This window comes from Rhinatrema bivittatum, chromosome 10 (assembly GCF_901001135.1).
Source record: "Rhinatrema bivittatum chromosome 10, aRhiBiv1.1, whole genome shotgun sequence".
In the NCBI taxonomy this organism is placed as follows: domain Eukaryota; kingdom Metazoa; phylum Chordata; class Amphibia; order Gymnophiona; family Rhinatrematidae; genus Rhinatrema; species Rhinatrema bivittatum.
Genome location: NC_042624.1, coordinates 42,138,453 through 42,152,439, shown reverse-complemented (window position 1 = coordinate 42,152,439; position 13,987 = coordinate 42,138,453). Strand labels below are relative to the sequence as shown.

Below are 13,987 nucleotides of genomic sequence, written 5' to 3'. Positions count from 1 at the left end.
GAAGCAATAGTCTCTTTCATTCCTTACAGCCAACAGGATTATTTCTTGGAGTCAAGTTAGTTGACCCAGCTCTGGCTTAGAGCTCCTTCTTGCAGAGCAGATTGTGCCAATCCTCCTAAGGCCCCAGCTGCAATTCTGGCAGGGCTGTGGCATTGCTGCTCCTCTTCAGGCTCCACTGGCAATTTCAGCAGGGCCGTGGTGTTGCTCCTCCTCAGGGCGACATCTCCAGCAGCATTATTGCCATAGGCCATAGGCATGTTATGGCTCTGCCAATATCTTGCTCATGTGGGTCAATGCATCACAAAGTCTCATCTCTGGATTAGGGGTCACAGATGTATTTTTTAATGAAACACTTTTTATTAAGTGCATAACTTCTGACCATGTGCGTACACAGGCCATGAACCTGCTGCACACATGGAAAAACTGCACACACAAGAAATTCAGTGTGCAAATATGAACTCTGCTCACAATCTATGGGAGAGAGAGAGAGATAAGAACTTGCCATGCTGGGTCAGACCAAGGGTCCATCAAGCCCAGTATCCTGTTTCCAACAGAGGCCACAAGAACCTGGCAATTACCCAAACACTAAGAAGATCCCATGCTACTGATGCAATTAATAGCAGTGGCTATTCCCTAAGTAAACTTGATTAATAGCCGTTAATGGACTTCTCCTCCAAGAACTTATCCAAACCTTTTTTGAACCCAGCTACACTAACTGCACTAACCACATCCTCTGGCAACAAATTCCAGAGCTTTATTGTGCATTGAGTGAAAAAGAATTTTCTTTGATTAGTCTTAAATGTGCTACTTGCTAACTTAATGGAATGCTCCCTATTCCTTCTATTAGGTCTTCATAGTAGTCAACTATAAGGTTTTCATAGTAGTCAACTATTTATATCACTAAAGGAGAGCCAGCTAATAACACGAGGTGAGGTTTGGTGGTGGTTTAGGGTTTTGGATCCAGTTTGATGGTACCCTGTTACAGAGTCCATCAAGCTAGGGTGAGAGAACACTGTAGAAATCTCATCATTGTGAGACTTTCCTCACTCCAAATGGCGTCAAATCGTCACCGAGATGTACTGTGCTATTCGTTCGTCTTACTTTGTATGTCAAATTGGCCCCAAAACCACCACCAAAACCTCACCTCGAGCTATTAGCTGGCCCTCCTATAGTGATATAAATAGTTGAATATGGTGAAGGCCTCCCCAGAGGCTCTCTCTACTCTCCACTCCATTTTCCCTTTCCCTCCTCAAGCCCAGAAATGACAAATGCAATTTGTAATCTTTATTGCAAATTGCTTCACGGCCGTTTCGGGCATATCACACAGCTCAACGCCAGGAAAAAAGGTGTAGTTATTTTCAGTGTTAAAAAGTTCGATAACGTAACACACACTATCGCACAGTGCAATAATGCCCATCATTTTCATGAATCCTGCCCAAACCCCTCCCTGATCCCGCCCCTTTCCAAAATTTGCATTCGTACCATGTGGTACTGCAATTCTTGCGTGCATTATGGCATTAACACATGCGTTATGTCATTATCACGGGTGTTAATGCCATAACGTATTTTGATGAATGACCCTGTATGTTTGTACCTGAGGCAATGGAGAATGAAATGCCTTGCCCAAGATCACCAATTATCTAATTGGCCATGTTTTCTCTATTGTTTTGGTTCCTGTGAAGTTACAATAAGTTGCTATAGGCTTTCTAGTCTAACTTCTCATATACCTGGAAGCAAGAGTGTCACTCCCATGTGTCCATGCCATGAATGCCAGTGTCCTGTCTGCCAGCTCATGAATCTCTGTGCATAATTTTATAAGAAGGGGTGAAATCTGAGTAGGCAGAGATAGACATGGAGAAAAATGAGATGAAAAGAGAGATCAAATATCAGAGGCAAATGTAGATAAGGAATTGAAGACAGGAAAAGAAATGAAAAATGGAAAAGAGACCCTGAGAAATGAATTAGAAGATCAACAAGAGATAGGGGTTTCCTTTTTTTTCCTCTATATTTCAAAACCTCAGTTTGTATTTTCCTATGGTTCTCTTGTGTATTGTCAATTTTTAGAAGAAATAGATCAACAAGAGAAAAGCATACAAAAGAGACTGGGACCAATGTGATTAGAAAAATGAGAAGACCAGACAAAGATAGAAGAAAAGCATTTTTATTAAAGATTGGAATATGTCAGCTTTGTGCATCTCTGATATCTTTTCGTTTTGCTCAGTACAGGAGCAAATATATTTCTGATTCTATTTCTCCAGTGTTGCACTTCATGCAGAGTTTTGCTTCTTGGAGTTTCCATTTTAGTTTTTGACAGCACATTTAATTTATAGTGAGTGGTTCGCCTCTTTCTGTATTTGGTGGAGGTCTGTCTATATTCTGTGGGGCAGATTTTTAAAAAGTATGCGAGTGCGTACTTTTGTTCACACACCCGGTGCAAACAAGAGTACGCCGGATTTTAATAGATACGCACATCTTTTAAAATGCGGGGTCGGTGCGCGCAAGGTGTTGCGAGCGTATCGGTGGACTCTTGGACCGGCCTGACGGAGTGGTAAGGTAGAAGAAGAACACTCCGCTGTGAAGAGGTAGGCCGGGAGGCAGAGACAAACTGGATGTAGAGCTGAAGTCTTCACCCTGGAAACCCGAGGTCCCCTCGGGAGGAGCCCGTGAGGACCCGAGCTGCTGGGACTTAGGTGACAGGGAGAGATGAAGAGGAGACGACGTCTTCACCCTGGAAGCCCGAGGTCCCCCCCGGGAGGAGCCCATGAGGACCCGGACCGCTGGGACTTAGGCGAAGGCAGCGGACAGCAGTGAAGGCAAACCAAGGTCGAGGCAGGCAGGAGTCAGGAACTTGGGAAGCAAGACAAGGGAAGTCTGGGCTGGAAGCAGAAGATCCGAAGCTGGAACTGAAGCGAGACCAGAAACTGATGCAGAAGAGCCGGAGCTGGAACGAAGTGGAACCAGGAACAGGAACCAACAGAAGATCCAGTCAAGGAAGACAGCACAGTGCACCTAACACCTAGCAGGGAACCTCGTTGCAAGGCGATTTGGACAGTCAGACGCCGGGCTTAAGTACTTGCCAGTATCTGACGTCATTTCTGTGGGTGGCCCACGGTCTGGCGAGAAAAGCCCTTTAAATTGACCCTCCTTGCGCGCGCCTAGGAGGGGAGGGGCCTGGTTCTGAGGCTCGGCAGCGTCTCCCTCGTGGAGACGCTGCCGCGAGAAGGCCTGAACAGGCCCGACCAACAGCGAGTCCCACCGTTGGCAGACCGGGGAAGGAGAGCTGAACTCGGCGAGCAGTGAACCCCGTCGTCAGCACCCCTGGGCTGGAGGTAAGGGCCCGGTCGCAAGATTTGCGACTGGGACCGCAACACAAGGCTGCGCAAAATCGGCAGCCTGTGTGCGCTGAGCCGCGCAGCCTGCCTTGGAGGGAACTTTCTTTCCGGCACCCCCCACCTTCCCTTTCCTTCCCCTAACTAACCCACCCCCGGTCCTAACTAATTCCCCTCCCCTTACCTTTATTGCAAAAGTTACACCTGCCCATGCCGGGCCAGTTGCCGGCGCGCCATGTTCCAGTCCGGGGGCTGGTCCGGTGGCCACGCCCCTGGGCCGAAACCATGCCCGCGGCCCCACCCCGGAATGCACTGGCAGCCTATGCAACATTGGCTTGGCGCATGCAGGAGGAGCATGGGGCAGGTTTTCGGGGGCTACACGCGTATCTTATGTGCATACCCCTTTGAAATTCTGCCCCTGTGTGTGTGACTGAGATAAATTATTCTTCTAGTCCTCAAGAGCCACAACTAGGCTTGGTTTTCAGGATATCCACAATTAATATGCATCAGAGAGAGATTTGCATGCACTGTTTCCATCCTTAAGTTTATTTCAGTGTTTCCCAAATGTCTCCTGGAGGCACACCTAATCAATTGGGCTTTTGAGATTGCCACAATGAATATACATGAGAGAGATTTGCATTTGCTTGGTATCCAATGTATGCAAATATGTCATGCACATTTATTATGGTTATCCTAAAAACCAGGAAAGGCGTGCCTCCAGGAGATTTTGAGAAACCCTGGTCTATGTTTTGCTTTTTGAGAGGAGGTGTATTGGTGTTCTACTGTTTTTCTAAGGCCCCATGTAATACAGTATTTACCATGCTGCCCTTTCATACCATAGTAATGACTGCAGACAAACACTGAAGTGGCCCATCTAATCTGCATAGATAGGGTTTTTGTTGTTTTGAGCCCTGGCAGTTAGTGCTTTTATGCTATGGCAGGTTTGCTATATAGGTTCTGAATGGGATTTTTGTGCAGGGTTCTGAATTGTGTCAGTACACCTGAAATGGAGGCAATATGTCTTGCTAGTTCTGAGGTGACACCAGACTTTGAATTATTATTTTTTTTTTTGCATATAAGGCATATAAGTAGTAAGAGGAATCATCCTATTTCAGCCTAGCCAGCAATTTAAAAAATTACCTTTAGCCAATGCAATATGGATTTCTTTAAAGTTATAAATGGTGCTGGCCATTTTTAAATGCTGGCAGACAGGAGTTGCTCCTGCCCCATTTAAGAATTTTGGCCCCAAGAATGGGATAAAATGAATTGGCGGAGCATTGTTAGTTTTCAAATTGTGCATCACTGGAGCAGCATCCTTTGGATCTCCAACTTCACCTCCATTGGCTGATTGTCAATGCTGGTACCACCGCCAGATGTGCCACCCTGTGCAGTTGCATGATTTGCATACTCGGTAGTACTGGACCTGCTTCATCTCACACCTTATATTTGAATCTTAACCAAATAGAGTCTGGGAGCGATACTCGTTTATTCGATTTGCAATGAAACCAACAGCATCTGGGGTTCAAAAAAACAGCAGCTCAGTATTAAACATTTAACTGTTTATTTCCCGTTCAAAATAGTCTCCCTACTTAACACAGGCTTGACATTCCTCAAGGCTATACAAATTAAGGAAACTAGGAATAAAGTAAATACAGCAAGATGTGTGTATTATTGTTTAATGGTTATCAAATGGGCTACATCTAGTTGTATGAGAATACTGTTTTCAGTAAATGAATGTATAAGCTATATAATACACACTTATAAAACATGAATCTGCAAATATAACTTGCAGGAGGGAGAATAGTTGTTCTCTGCTTTTCTCTCTGTATACCTGGTATGTAATGTTTGACTGCCCTATTCATGCAAGAGTTCATAAAGTTCCATTTACTACAATTTGTTTTTTTTTTTTTTTTTTTTTAATACTGTAAATCTGATTTCCTTATGCATGGTAACAGTTAGTAGAGCTCATCAATACCCAAATGGCTGGAAGCTCACAGAAACAGTATCTTAGAGTGCACTCAAATTCCTCTTTTTCTATATTTTCCCTTGATTTCTAGCCTGTATTAAGTCAGACAGTCATAAAAATCTTTTGTCATTGCTAGAATTTTGTTGGACTCTATTTTGGAGATACAACATAAGCACAGTTAAGACTATAGTTCACACAAACAATAAGGCACAACTGTGGTTTAAAAAAAAGTAGCAAATGAAAGATAGATATTAAAACATACCTGTCCAGTAAGAATAGGGCAAGCATGAAGATATATAACTGGAGCTGCTACTAATTGTTTTTATTTGGTGATTTTGGATTAAAGGTAGCCTGTTGTATAACCTGCACCAAAGCTTTTGATTACAGCAGAACGTAAAAAGTTATGGGATAGGAGGCAATGTTCTATTGTGATTTTTTTTTTTAACCTTCTGTGGTTAAAAGACAGAAAAGAGAAATCAGATTAGGTTTAAATGGTCAATTTTCTCAATAGAGAAAGGTGAATAGGGCAATGCCCCAGGGATCTGTACTAGAGATGGGAATGAGTGAGGTGATCAGATTTGCTGATGATAAAAACATTATTCAAAGTTAAATTGCAAGAGGACCTTGTGAGACTGGGCATTCAAACAGCAGATGAAATTCAATGTGGACAAGTGCAAAGTGATACATGTCAGGAAGAGCAACCCAAATTATAGCTACACTATGCAAGGTTCCACATTGGGAGTCACTACCCAAGAAAAAGATCTGGGTGTCATCATGGGTAATATGTTGAAATCCTCTGCTCAGCATGCAGCAACCAAGACTGCTATGAACTATTAGGAAAGGAATGAAGAACAAAACATTATGCCTCTGTATCACTCTATGGTGTGATTGCACCTTGAGTATTGTGCAGAACTCTGGTCACTGCATCTCAAAAAAGATAGAGCAGAATGAGGGTACAGAGAAGGGCAACTAAATGGAAAAGGGGATGGAACAATTCCTCTATGAGGAAAGGCTAAAGAGGTTAGGGCTCTTCACCTTGGAAAAGAGATGACTGAGGGGGAGATATGATAGAAGTTTATAAAATAGGTGGAGTGGAATGGGTAAATGTGAATCAGTTGTTTAATCTTTCAAAAAGTACAATAGGGGATGCGCGATGAAGTTATCAGGTAATACATTTAAGACAAAATATTTTTTTACTCAATGCATAATTATTCTCTGGAATTTGTTGCTGGAGGATGTGGTGAAAGTTGTTAGTGTAGCTGGGTTTAAAAAAGGTTTGGACAAGTTCCTGAATGAAAAATCCATAAACCATTATTAAGTTGGACTTGCGAAACTCCATTGCTTATTCCTGGGAGAAGCAGCATGGTATCAGTCTAAGTCTTGGGATCCTGCCAGGTACTTGTGACCTAGATTGGCCACTGTTAGAAACAGGGCTTGATGGACCTTTGGTCTGACTCAGAATGGCATAAGAACAGAAGAAGGATAAGCAATGCATTTCCATGTCCTCTGGCAATGAATTCCAGAGCTTAATTATGTATTGAGTAAAAAATATATATTTTCTCCTATTCGTTTTAAATGTGCTACTTAGTAACTTCATTGCATGCCCCCTAGTCTTTGAAATTTTTGATTAGCATTCACCCGTTCTGCTCCACTCATTATTATTATATAGACCTCTATCACATCTCCCCTCAGTCATCTCTTCTCCAAGCTGAAGAGTTCTAACCTCTTTAGCCTTTCCTCATATGGGAAGCAGTCCATTCCCTTTATCATTTTGGTCGCCCTTCTCTGACCTTTTCTAATTCTGCTATATCTTTTTTGAGATGCGGTGACCAGAACTGCACACAGTATTCAAGATGAGGTCGCACCATGGAGCCATACAGAGGCATTATGATATTCTCTGCTTTATTCTCCATTCCTTTCCTAATAATCCCTAGCATTTTATTGGCTTTCTTGATTGCCACCGCATGGTGAGTAAAAGAAATTCAACATATTATCCACAATGCTGCCTAGATCCTTTTCCTGACTGGTGACTCCTACTATGAAACCTTGCATTATGTAGCTATGACACAGATTGCTTTTCCCTAAGTGCATCACAAAGGGAAGAGAAAATCTTCTGTTCTTAAGTTACGTTTTTATGTAACATGGACCATTTAGCAGTCTCGTGTGCTATGTGCTTCACATAGTTACGGTGGTAGAAATTAACCTTGTTCCCCGGTTTGATCTGTGAGGTGGGTCTTCTGTCTGCTGGGGCTGGGAACGCAGTGGAGGCAGCATTCACAGTCCCCTGGGGAGGGGGCTCTGGTCATTGCTCAAAGGCGATACCCAGTGGCTACCCTGGCCTAGGACCAAACTAGGTACATTGGGGGGGGGGGGGGGGGGGGGTAGAAATATACAATGGGAAAAAATTTCAGGGTACTGACAAACGGCTCATGGCACCAGATCCCAGTCCTGTTTCCTAATGAGCTGCAGCTGCAAAGGATCAGGAGCAGACCACTGGGCCCCCACAAAAAAGAAAAGTCTTATGCGGGAATGTTCTGCATTTTAAACGATGGCACTGATCACCGAATGGTGACAGATTTGAATGGGACTGGGTGGGTGCTCCGCGACCGACTCCATGTAAAACATTGGAGTTCGCTGTTTGGCCGCACAGAGTGCCTGAGGAAATCCGCAGCTTTGCGGTGAGATGCATTGTAATAATGCAGACTTTAAAAGGCAGGAGCCATGAACTAAAGTGCTTCATGCAATGATTCAGAAGAAAGATTTCTTGGTTCTGTTGTAGTGTTATGAAAGAGGCATCATCCCGCAGCACTTCCCCTGATACATAACAGGTTTGGGCTATTTATTGCTAGGCATCTGTACATCATGAAAGAGTAAAGTTATCTGCAGTTAAAATAGCATTTCATCATGGGTTTGTTTGTTTTTTTCAGAGTACTCAAAGGATCTGTAACTTTTTATAATTTAGCTCTCTGCTCACTGAAATGAAGAAATATCTCCCTGTTATCTAGAACTTGATTCACGCCCTGCGTAGATTTCTTCCTTCCCTTTCTCCCCTTTCTCCCCTCTCTGCCCCCCTCCCATTACACTCCAAGCCCCTGTGGTGTCTCTCTGGGGCTAATGTAGTCCTGCTGTAGCTTCCTCATATGCTTTTTAGGAAGACAAAAAGGTAGAGGCGTGGGAAGGGAACATTGTAATGGGAAAGACCTCGTGGAAACGCTGATGCTCAGGCAGCTGGGTCTATCTGACAGGGGACCTAGAAGGCTGAATGTTTGGGTACCAGCCATACTAGTACTGGCAGATATTCTCATGCTAGAAGAGTTTTCTGATAAGACAGGGGAAGGGAGAGGGTCTGACTCAAATGTTGGATCTTGTATGCTCGTCTACCCAAGATGGTGCAGTAGGAAGGAGAAAGTGTGGTTGGGAACTCTGATGTACCTTTACCAATGCAGACAGAATAACTGGGCAGACTGGCTGGGTCGGTTGGTCTTTTTCTGCCGTCATCCAGTGAAAATTCAGAGGCAGGGAGCAATTCCACACAGAAGTAAATGTGTGGGACAGATCCAAATCCCCTGTCCCAAGCTGGACTGAATATCTCTTCTGCGGCATGAAAAAAAATACTGCCAATTGCTATCTTCAGACAGTTGGCCATTAAACATGGATCAAGAAGTTTGCAGAACTGAACCTTAGAAAGCACCTTTACTTTAGATTTTTTGTTCTTTCTGCGGATAATTCAGTTTTGATTTGGTGAATTTGAAAGCCAGCAGAGCAATCCATTAACTGGAGTCCAGAACCAAAGGCACATTTGGTGGTAATGATTGCAGGACGAGCATTTCAGTAGCCAAACGTCTTGTTGTAGTTAAAACAAATGATGTACAAATGGTTCAGTACAGGAACTTTCAAAATGTTTTCCTTCTTGTTTTTACTTTGAAAAATGGAGGAAGAAAAAGAATCCCCTTTACGTGTTAGCTGGAAAACCGTGCAACATCGCTGCTTTATGACGAGTGCCCCAGCACCTCAACTGCACAAGGTTCCCTGCACGTACCTTTTTAACACTGTCTGCAAAAATAAAAGGCTTGGAGAAAACTTCATTTCTTGTGATGGCTTCTAACAGTCTGGGATTTAGTAATTCCATATTCCTGAGGCACTTAAATCACCTTTTTCCCCAGTTTTGCCATTCTTATTCTCAGAGCTGTGGACAAGAATAGAAATCCAGTATTTAGTAATATTTTGGCGGCGGTGGCAGCAGCTTATTAAAATGTCATCACATTTATTTTTAACTAATAACAAATGAAGCACATACCTCGGGAGGTCATAGCCACAAGCGGAGCAATTATTTGCAGAATACAAGAGAAGTTTAGTAGAAGTAAGACATTGAGGCTAATTACTAGCATGTGTGGTGTACAGAAAGGTGAAAGCATCCATCAGCATGAACAATGACAAAGTGCTATACCATGATAACATTGTGCTGCACTATCTAGAGTTTGATTAATTTCTGGAACTAAACAGGGCTCTGTTACTAGAAAAAACAGCTGCCCCTGCATAGTGAACCTTCCTTCCATGGGTGCCTGTGGTGGGGGGGGGGTCGTTTGCTTTCCCCTGCCCCACCCAGCTTTCACTACTTGCTTTTGTAAATATTTCAGTGATTTTTGTTTTTGTTTTTCACATCCCTGTTTCTTTTTTTGTTGTGAATCCACCCCTTGACAGCTTTTCTGTAGGCACTCATGCTTGCTTTTGCTTCATTTACACCAGGTTTGGCCAATTTTGGGCCTGGAGAGCCACAAAGAGGCCTGGTTCTCAGGATATCCACAGTGAATGTGCATACGAGAGATTTGCCTATAATGGAGGCAGTGCATGCAAATCTATGTCAGGCATATTCAGGCCTGTTTGTGGCCTCCTGATTTACCCTCTCGGGCACTGTGAACATGTAGATTTTGCAGACATTCCTCCCTTGTTCTGTGATGCCCTGGAAGGCCTGGCTAATGTTAGTGGGGGTGTGGGGTTATGGTGAGGTATAGGCTAGGAGACCCTTATGTACTTCTCAGACGAGGGGGGGCCCTGTGATAACTAGCTGAAAGTCTGTAGTTGCGTTCTGTATCTAACTAACTTTGTAGATGAAGGTGTAAAGTCGATGTAATGGTGTCATTAAAATTGGCAAATAATTCACATTACCTCCTTGCTCTTCCTTATTCCAGCTCAATTGGACCAGTGTTGGCATCCTGGTGCCGCGAGCCTTCTTCACAACTACCTGGGGATTTCCCTCTATTTTAATAGACTCTCCCACCATTCCCAGTCTGGTCTTTGCAACAAATCCTGTAGCATAGACTCTATATGTGGCCACTGGGTGTCATCCTTAATGATGACCATGACTCCTTTCCTACAAGGGTCTGTGAACCAGACCTCGGCAGCATTCCCAGTTGTCTCGGGCTATGGAAGATCCATTCTGAAAATCAAACTGGGGACCTTCTGCACAGAAGGACACAGCACCTGCCAGTGAGCTAATGGGCCAGTCCCCACACTGCTTTTAATATGGCTTGGTACATACACCCCCTAGAAGGTGACTGGCTGGCTTTATGCAGTGTGATGGTAAAAGTAATGTAGACTTGTCATATCTAATGAGAGTGAGAATTATTTTCTGTTCTCGCTAATATGGCTGTTCAGGAGGCTGAAAGGGAATTATGATGAATCTGCTTAAGGGTTAAAAAAAAACAAAACAAAAAAACCTTTAGAAAAAAAACCAGGTTTGATCAGAATGGTTGGCCAGTTTTACCTTTTCCAGATAATAAAACTGATCTGCAGGCACATATCTGCTTCAGAAAGCGTATCAATCAGGCCAGAATGATTTTTGACATTTCCTTCTGGCATCTCATTGGTGAGACATTAAAGCTGTATTCATACTTTTAATGTATTACAATGGTGCTTGCATGGGGTGTCTTATGACAAAATTAGTATTTTAATTAGTAGCAGAATTTCAATATCAGGCAAACATTTAGAGTTGTGAAGGTGTGATGTTAACATCTTAAGTTGTAAAGATAAGGAGAGAAGCTGTGGTCTAGTGTTAAGATTGCACGTTAAAATATGCTCTAATGAAATCATTTGCATTTGTACAATATAGTTAAGACCCAACTTTTACTTGCAATATTTCCATTTTCAAATATGCATTGAATATTAAGCAAAAGCCTTATTTTGGCTAGATAGGACTGTGGTGTTTATACAAGACACTGCTTTACAAATGCAGAAAGTGATAATATTTTTTCATCCCATAATTAGGGCCTGATTTTCAAAAGCTTTTGCACATTTAAAATGGGGTTTTACATGTGTAAATGCACTTTACCCATGTAATTGGGCTTTTGAAAATTGCTACAATATATGCCATTGAATTATCAATAGGTTTACCGATGTTAAGTCATTAACACGGGTGAATGGCATTTGAAAATTGCTACAATAGTATTTTACATTTACATGTGTAACCCCTTTGAAAATCCACCTGTTGGTGATCAAGTTTTCATGTACTCCATGGGAGAAGAATTTTAATAGGGGGCCTTTGAAGAGTAATAATGCAACATTCAAGCCTGCCATGTGCCTTATTTACTTTTGTCCCTTTGATAATGATGGTGAAAGGACCTTCAGGTTCCTTCCAGAGATGGGTTATAAAGGTGCTTGGTGTTATTTACATCACCCATCCTGCATGGGAGGTGTTCTGCAAGTCCCCCTAGTGTTCAAAGTGGAACCCTCCAGGGGTTTAAGGGAGGGGAGAGAGGTAGCTGCATACGAGCCTGCTCTTTGGAGGATTAGCCTTCCTGCTCCCTGAGGAAGAGGATAAAGTGTCTGCTGTTCCAGGGACCCAGACTGAGTAATCACTGAATCTACCAAGAACCTAAGTGACCTCAGCCCCATGAAGAGAGGAGGGTCATGCTGAGGAGCTGCAAGGGGTACAAGGGACAGACTGAGGGTTTAGCAGATGTGATGGTGGGGATAGATGATTGATATCTTGGAGCACTGCAGTGTGTGCATCTGCCAAGCCTTCATTTTGTTTCTGAGGTCCCCATTCTCACAATTTAGATGGAATAAGATTGTGGTTTTTTGTAGTACACCAGTGGTCTAACCTGTACATTTCTTGGTATTTTTATTATCACTTCTTTTTTACCATTCTTTCTGTTTTTGTCACAAGTATTTTTCTGAACTATGTTTTTGCCATTTAGATCAGTAAACTTTCATTGGCTGCCATAATGATTCTCAAAGGCCTAGAAACCTTGCTTCTCCCATCCTGAAGAAACACCGACACTGCACTGAGTTTTGCTGACTCTCAGCAGCACCTGGGTGTGACCCTCTCTGCCAGTAAGTTTGGAGAAAAAGGGTTGCAACTGAAGCAGATTTTGCAGAACTTTATAAAATTATCGATTTGGGAATTCTCACTCAAACATCTCAAAATGAAAGTTTTCTTTTAAAGCTAGATTACACATAGTGATGACAGTGCCAAATCATGCTCCTTCCATAAGCAATACACGTATGTGCGTGGTGTCTGGTTGTACGACAGGCAGAAAGCAGAGAAGCCAAGTCCCCATGTCAAGTGACTGAGCAGCAAGGCTGGGTTTCATATTTTTTATTACCTGTCAATGAAGGGTCTTCAGTCCCATCTTCTAGTATCTGCACATTAGCATGAGAGTTGGAGACTGGACAGCTCAGGCTTTCTTCTTGCTCTTGTATTGATATTGAGTTTTTATAAGTCAATTTGTGGTTCAAATGCATAGTATCACTGGTCTCTTGAGATTTCTGTGCAACATTATGTCTGACGGGTTGATCAGCCTGACTCTGACAACTAGAAGGATGGTAAGATGACCTCTCCTCCTTTCTCTTTTCTTCTTCACCACCATCATCGTCATCATCGATAACAACTCTTTCAGCATGAATAATTCCATCATAATCCAAAATTGGCTTGTTTTCGTCTCCACTCTCGTCTGCATGCTGATAACCCATGAAAATCATTGTAACGGCTTCATTGTCATCGATGTAACAGGGCATGGCATGAACAATGTTGTACCTGGCATCTTCCTCAAAGTCTGGAGGAAATGACTCCTTAGGGCACTCTGAATTCACCAGTACTGCCTCTCCATTCTCTCCTGTCTTCCGACAGGCATCCAGTTCATTTGGCTTCGCTTGTTCAAAGTTGCTATGATCCATTTGGTTGCTATCATAGCTGCTTGGAAACCTTTGCTCTGCTAGTTTGGGCCCTGTGAATTCAGATACTTTTTGTGCTATCTTTGGTGGATGCAGGATGCTTTCCTCCTCTTCTGTGCAGATCAAGGACTCATTTTCTTGACTATGTAGATTGTGCGTTTCTTTGCCTTTGGTTTCTTGAAAATGTGATCCATGGGCCTGTTGGGCTGGACCGGAAAACTGGTTTGAAAACACAGGCTCATGGAGCTCAGTGGGAGATTTTGTGCTCTTTTCAGTTGCTTTTCTCAAAAGCTCATCTACTTCAGTAGCTGCAAGCTTTTCTATGCCATTTTGTGCCACTTTTCCTTCAGAGCTCACTGCATAAATAGACTTTCGTCCATCATCATAAACCTTTACACCTGTACCCTTGAATTCATCCGATGGGACAGGTATTGTTGACAAAACCGTGCTTTCCCCCGTCTTCATATCTTTCTCAACTTTGATTTCCATGGCAAACAAAGCTGCGGGGGGAAAATTGTAA

The 13,987-nt window shown here is 42.9% G+C and overlaps 1 protein-coding gene across 1 annotated transcript in view; it reads right to left on the bottom strand.

Annotated features, from left to right (window-relative positions):
• Nucleotides 1–7,112: 7,112 nt before the first annotated feature.
• Nucleotides 7,113–13,987, bottom strand: part of PALMD (palmdelphin) — a 55,293-nt gene continuing 48,418 nt past the window's right edge. Inside the window, exons 7-8 of the mRNA XM_029618118.1 lie at nt 12,900–13,967; nt 7,113–9,481 (exon numbers count right to left, since the gene is read on the bottom strand). Coding sequence (XP_029473978.1) covers nt 9,438–9,481; nt 12,900–13,967 — 1,112 coding nt within the window. The 3' untranslated portion in view covers nt 7,113–9,437. The remainder of the gene's footprint in view (nt 9,482–12,899; nt 13,968–13,987) is intronic.